Source organism: Chaetura pelagica, unplaced genomic scaffold (genome assembly GCF_000747805.2).
Source record: "Chaetura pelagica isolate M959 unplaced genomic scaffold, ChaPel_1.0 scaffold142, whole genome shotgun sequence".
Classification (NCBI taxonomy): domain Eukaryota; kingdom Metazoa; phylum Chordata; class Aves; order Apodiformes; family Apodidae; genus Chaetura; species Chaetura pelagica.
The window spans coordinates 734844-739742 of NW_009952973.1; the positions used below are offsets into that span (position 1 = coordinate 734844).

At 43.3% G+C, this 4899-nt stretch overlaps 2 protein-coding genes across 2 annotated transcripts in view; one reads left to right on the plus strand and one right to left on the minus strand.

Annotated features, from left to right (window-relative positions):
* The window catches only part of IGFBP7 (insulin-like growth factor binding protein 7), a 19183-nt gene extending 16026 nt beyond the window's left edge, over window positions 1–3157 (plus strand). Inside the window, exons 3-5 of the mRNA XM_009995965.1 lie at window positions 407–523; window positions 1320–1446; window positions 2913–3157. Of these exons, the coding sequence (XP_009994267.1) occupies window positions 407–523; window positions 1320–1446; window positions 2913–2932 (264 nt within the window). The 3' untranslated portion in view covers window positions 2933–3157. The remainder of the gene's footprint in view (window positions 1–406; window positions 524–1319; window positions 1447–2912) is intronic.
* Window positions 3109–4899, minus strand: part of POLR2B (polymerase (RNA) II (DNA directed) polypeptide B, 140kDa) — a 17675-nt gene continuing 15884 nt past the window's right edge. The window contains exons 23-24 of the mRNA XM_009995874.1: window positions 4228–4423; window positions 3109–3352 (exon numbers count right to left, since the gene is read on the minus strand). Coding sequence (XP_009994176.1) covers window positions 3263–3352; window positions 4228–4423 — 286 coding nt within the window. The 3' untranslated portion in view covers window positions 3109–3262. The remainder of the gene's footprint in view (window positions 3353–4227; window positions 4424–4899) is intronic.

Below are 4899 nucleotides of genomic sequence, written 5' to 3' on the forward strand. Positions count from 1 at the left end.
TCCTGCTGAGGCAAGAGGAACACAGACGTTGAGGCACAGGGGATGCAGTACAGGGAGGACAAGGTGAAATGCTGGCACTAGAAAAAACATTGCTGCTGCACAGAACACATTCCTGTAAAACTAGTGCTGGTCTTTTCTGTGTGCAGGTATGGTCCTAACAGTTCTAGCATAAATAAGCCCCCAAAGTCTTACCCCTTTCTGTTTAGATAATTCGAGGACAGTATGGTGTCCAGAGAATGGAGCTTCTGTACAGGGAGGACAAGGTGAAATGCTGGCACTAGAAAAAACATTGCTGCTGCACAGAACACATTCCTGTAAAACTAGTGCTGGTCTTTTCTGTGTGCAGGTATGGTCCTAACAGTTCTAGCATAAATAAGCCCCCAAAGTCTTACCCCTTTCTGTTTAGATAATTCGAGGACAGTATGGTGTCCAGAGAATGGAGCTTCTGCCTGGGGACCGGGAAAACTTGGCTATCCAGACCCGAGGGGGCCCTGAGAAACACGAAGTGACTGGCTGGGTGCTCGTAAGTACTTTGCATATATGCAGAGCTACACAAACAGTACAGTGCAGTTTGCAAGCAGCTCATGACCCACCCACAGCTGAAGAGCCCTTGTAGATCTGGCAGAACTGCACATTCCTCAGTGAAGGATGTGACCTGAGAATAGCCCAGGACACAGACATGCGCTCTTACTCAACAGACCTCTTGAGCTACAGGAGTACCTCAGCCTGACCAGTGATTACCACACCCCAGAAGGAGCTGCTGTCCATCCCAGTAAGGGAATTGCAACTATAATGGCTCCCAGCCGCAAAGAAGCTGGCAGCCCAGGAACACAGTTTAAGGTGCTGGTTCCCACACCACTTGCAAAAGCAGAGGCAAAAGCAAGAAGGGAAGATTTGAGATAACAATTTTGCTGAGCTGAGTGACCTGGGTGCAGCATGTTGTAAGAAGGCTTTTTCTTCCTGCCCCCCTCCCCTTACTAAGCACGCAGTGCTCTGACACATCTCCAAACTAAATAAACAATAAAAGGACCCCATGTAATGTGGTCTAGCAGAGAAGAAAAAAACTAGGCTGATCCCTATGGAGTGGGTTCTTGTCCCAGACCTCACTGGAGAGAGCTGCTGCCATCTGAACCACTGTTCAGGGCAGAGAGAAGTCAGGCAGTCAGTGTGGTCCCTAACAGTTAACTGCTACTTCATGCACTCTGTCCATCTCATTATGTCTCAAGCAACTAAAACATTATATACCTTCAAACATAATCACTTCTACTTATGCATAGGATACTTAACTGGGGAATGAGGGTGTGTGTTTCTTCCCCTAGATATCTCCTCTAAGCAAAGACGATGCTGGAGAATACGAATGTCACGCATCAAATGCCAAAGGAGAGGCAACAGCTTCTGCAAAAATCCATGTTGTGGAAACTCTGCATGAAATAGCCCTGACCAAAGGTAGGCATTGTGGCTCTGGTTAACACTGTCTGAAAAAAAACACAACAATGCATTCTAGAAATATCCATTTAACATGCAGCTTTTACTGGATTTGACAAAACATTCCCAGCAGATCTCAGCTGCTAGAGCTCTCAAGGGATTGTTCAATAAACCCACTCCCTCCCCCCACCAAATGCTGTAAAGTACTAGAGATTAAGATACCAAATTAAAAACACCTTTCAGTGGTTTTCCAGTCCTAAATTTGTATTGTCCTTTTAAGTGTTCTCTGGACACTTCCAAACCTGCCCATCTCTCCTAGGAGCAGTATTGGCACAACCAGCCCCAAGACAGAGAGGGAACTTCAGGCATTTAAGTTCCTGCCAAGTCCATGCACCTCCTTATCTTCCCCATCCTGAATACATCCCAGTCCCTGCCATTCTCTCTGCATGCTGGAGTGTCAAACCAGGGAGAGGACAGATATGCCACAGCAGGCCTTTAGGCAAGACATGAAGCCTTTACCCTCCAGCCCTCAGCCAGTCTTCAAACCCAGGTCCTCTTCATCAGGCTGCATGAAAAGCTGATGGCAAACTACCTTCATTCCAGCTGCAGAGGATGGCTTAGCATCACAGCCACGTGTGCTTTGGAATCAATCTGGAGAGCTGGAACAGTAACTGTAATCATGCTAGAGGAAGAGGCACTGAGAAAAAAGCATCTAGCTAGAGAATACTGTGCTGCCCAAATCTACTTTTAGACATAATTCTTTATTTTAATCCCAGTAGCTTCACTCAAACTACATAGTCTTGGCTTACTGCATCCTTATATCCCTGAATAGCTGAAAGACCTGAGGAGAAAATATTAACAGCACTTGGCATTGAAATAGGAGCATAAAATGAATCACTTACACACAGGAACTTTGCTAAAGGTTTTTAGCCAGTCTCTAATCCCTTTTCAAACATTTTATTTATGGATGTGAATGAAGTTCTCTCATGAGCAGCACATTTACACCCCAGAACACATGATGTTCACTCCCCCTCTCACAGTAACTCTACTGTGAGGTGGTAGGTACTGTGTATATTCTCTCATGGTTTATTTCTTATACCACATTACAGCTGTTTCTTTTCAGCTGTAGGAAAACTCTCAAGTAAGCATGCTGTAGCTAAGCAATAAGCTGGCAGTCCACAATTACTTTAAGAAAATTGATAACATTAATGGAACAAACTGTCCAACAACACAGCTACACAGCACATGGTTAGGGAGTCTATGTCCCATGTTGTCCAGGTGATCTCAGCACATAAAAATGCCAGCTATTACCACTCCCCTGCTGCTGCAGTCCTGCAGCAGGGCAGGAAGGAAAGGAGGAAGGAGGGGGTCAGGAATGAGTTGGAATTGTCAGGTATCACCATCAGCTAAGATACCAGGAAGTTCACATACTGTACTGCTGCCCCTTGGAACAGAACAGAGCCTAACATGTTTTTGTTTTTCCACAGATGGTGGTGCAGAGCTGTGATGCGATGTGAGGATTTTCACTTATGCACAGTTTTAAAATTAGCATTTTGGAAAGCTGCAAACTCTGGCTTTTTCTATCTCACTAATCATTCCCTCCTAACTCCCTTACTCTTTGATTACCAGTTTGCTTGCACACTTCTTTCATATATACACGAATAAAAAGATACACAAGTCTGATTACAAATTTTAATTCTATTTACAGAAAATAAACACTTTTGAATAGCACGCAATAGACGAGTAAAACTATTTTAAATGCAACCTACACAAAATGAAACAAAACTTAAGCACTTCAGTCTCATTGTTTTTTTTTAAAAAAATGCCCTTTTAAAGGCTAAACACTCATCATACGAGGTGCAATACTCATAGACATCAGTTCTTGGAAGAGCAGTTTGCAGGCATAGGGCATTCGAACCAAAGATATCTGGAAAGAGATTTCAAAAGGCTTATGATAAGCACTCTTAAGGCATCAGCTTCCACCACCCTCTACACAAATAACTTGACAAGTTTTTGGCTCAAACATGAATCTGAAGTTATGTATGAAAGCATTTAACAGGAATTGCTCAGTCAGCAACAAAGCAAGAGAGAAGCTGAGACTGACTCTAGAGGCTACACAGCAGCTACCCAGAACACATTTTTACTGATAAAACCTGCAGCCAAGGGATCTGGTCTTTAACGAGCCCATTTAACAAGGGAACACGTGTCTGATGTGCAGTGAATGCAGCTCAGATTTCCAATACGTCTCTTCATTAACCCCAATGCCACTGTTAAGAGTTGCAGCAGCCAGTCCCCAGTGCAAGAACAAGTCTGTTTAAGGCAACTATTTTTATCTGTGCTGGCACTCTCCCTTGACATGGTTCTGTAACCAAACACACACTACAGAGCTTTTTTATTTAAACAAAAAAAAGTGCAACACAAAAGACCTCCCATGGGGACTCAGCTCTGCAAGCATAAATGTCTTCAAGGGGACAGTCACAAGGGCGACGGCTCTAAATTCCTGTTATTCTGAGTTTTACTTCTAAAAATAAGCTCTGAAGCATTTACTTTTAAAGTCTCTGAAAACTCTACACTGCAAAGGAACAGCATTTCCTGCCAAGTGACAAGCCAACATTGTAAAATTAATAGGGAAACATCCAAATTAACTAGGAGACTATAAACACTTAAAACAGTTACGAAACTAAAATAGCAACTGATCTGCTTCTTCTTTAAATATTTACTTCCCTATCCTCCACGGTTCACCCAAGTGGTATTTCCTCTTACCCACAAAAAGAAGCATTGGCTGATGAAGACCACACGTACCTGAGTTTTATTACGGCATCCCCGGCATTCATAGGTGTGAGTCCTTGTGTTTGCAATCGCCATGATTCCACACAGGTTACAGACATGGACTTGGTATGGGTCTGAAGCTTCAAACAATCTCTCTCTCAAGAACTGGGCAGCCCCATGAGCAATCTGGCAATCTCGCTCCATTTCTCCAAAACGAAGGCCACCATCACTAAAAAAGGAAAAGGAAAAAAAAAAACCCAAACCCTCAACTTTTGAGCTCAGTGGCAAAAATACATCAGTAGTTGTTGTTGGAACAAATTAAGTATATTTTCAGAAACACAGCAGTGTTACAAGGCAGGAGTAAAGCTGTGTGTTAATTTTCCTCTAACACCTTAGCATAAAACTCAGCCATTCTCCTTGACACAATGATTTGTAACTGCTGCTGAGCATTTCTAAAGCAGCTGTCAGACAGCTAACAGCTGCAGCACAACCATACAGCAAACTGAGGTAAACAATTAAATCATTCTCTACTTATCTGTGATGGATTTAACCTTGGCTAGCTGCCAGATGCCCGCCAAGCAGCTCTAGCACTCCCTCACACTGATAGGATGGGGACAAAATAAGATGGAAACTTTGTGGGTCAAGAAGAGAACAGGGAGATTGCTTAGCAGTTACCATCACAGGCAAAACGCACTCAGTGTAGGG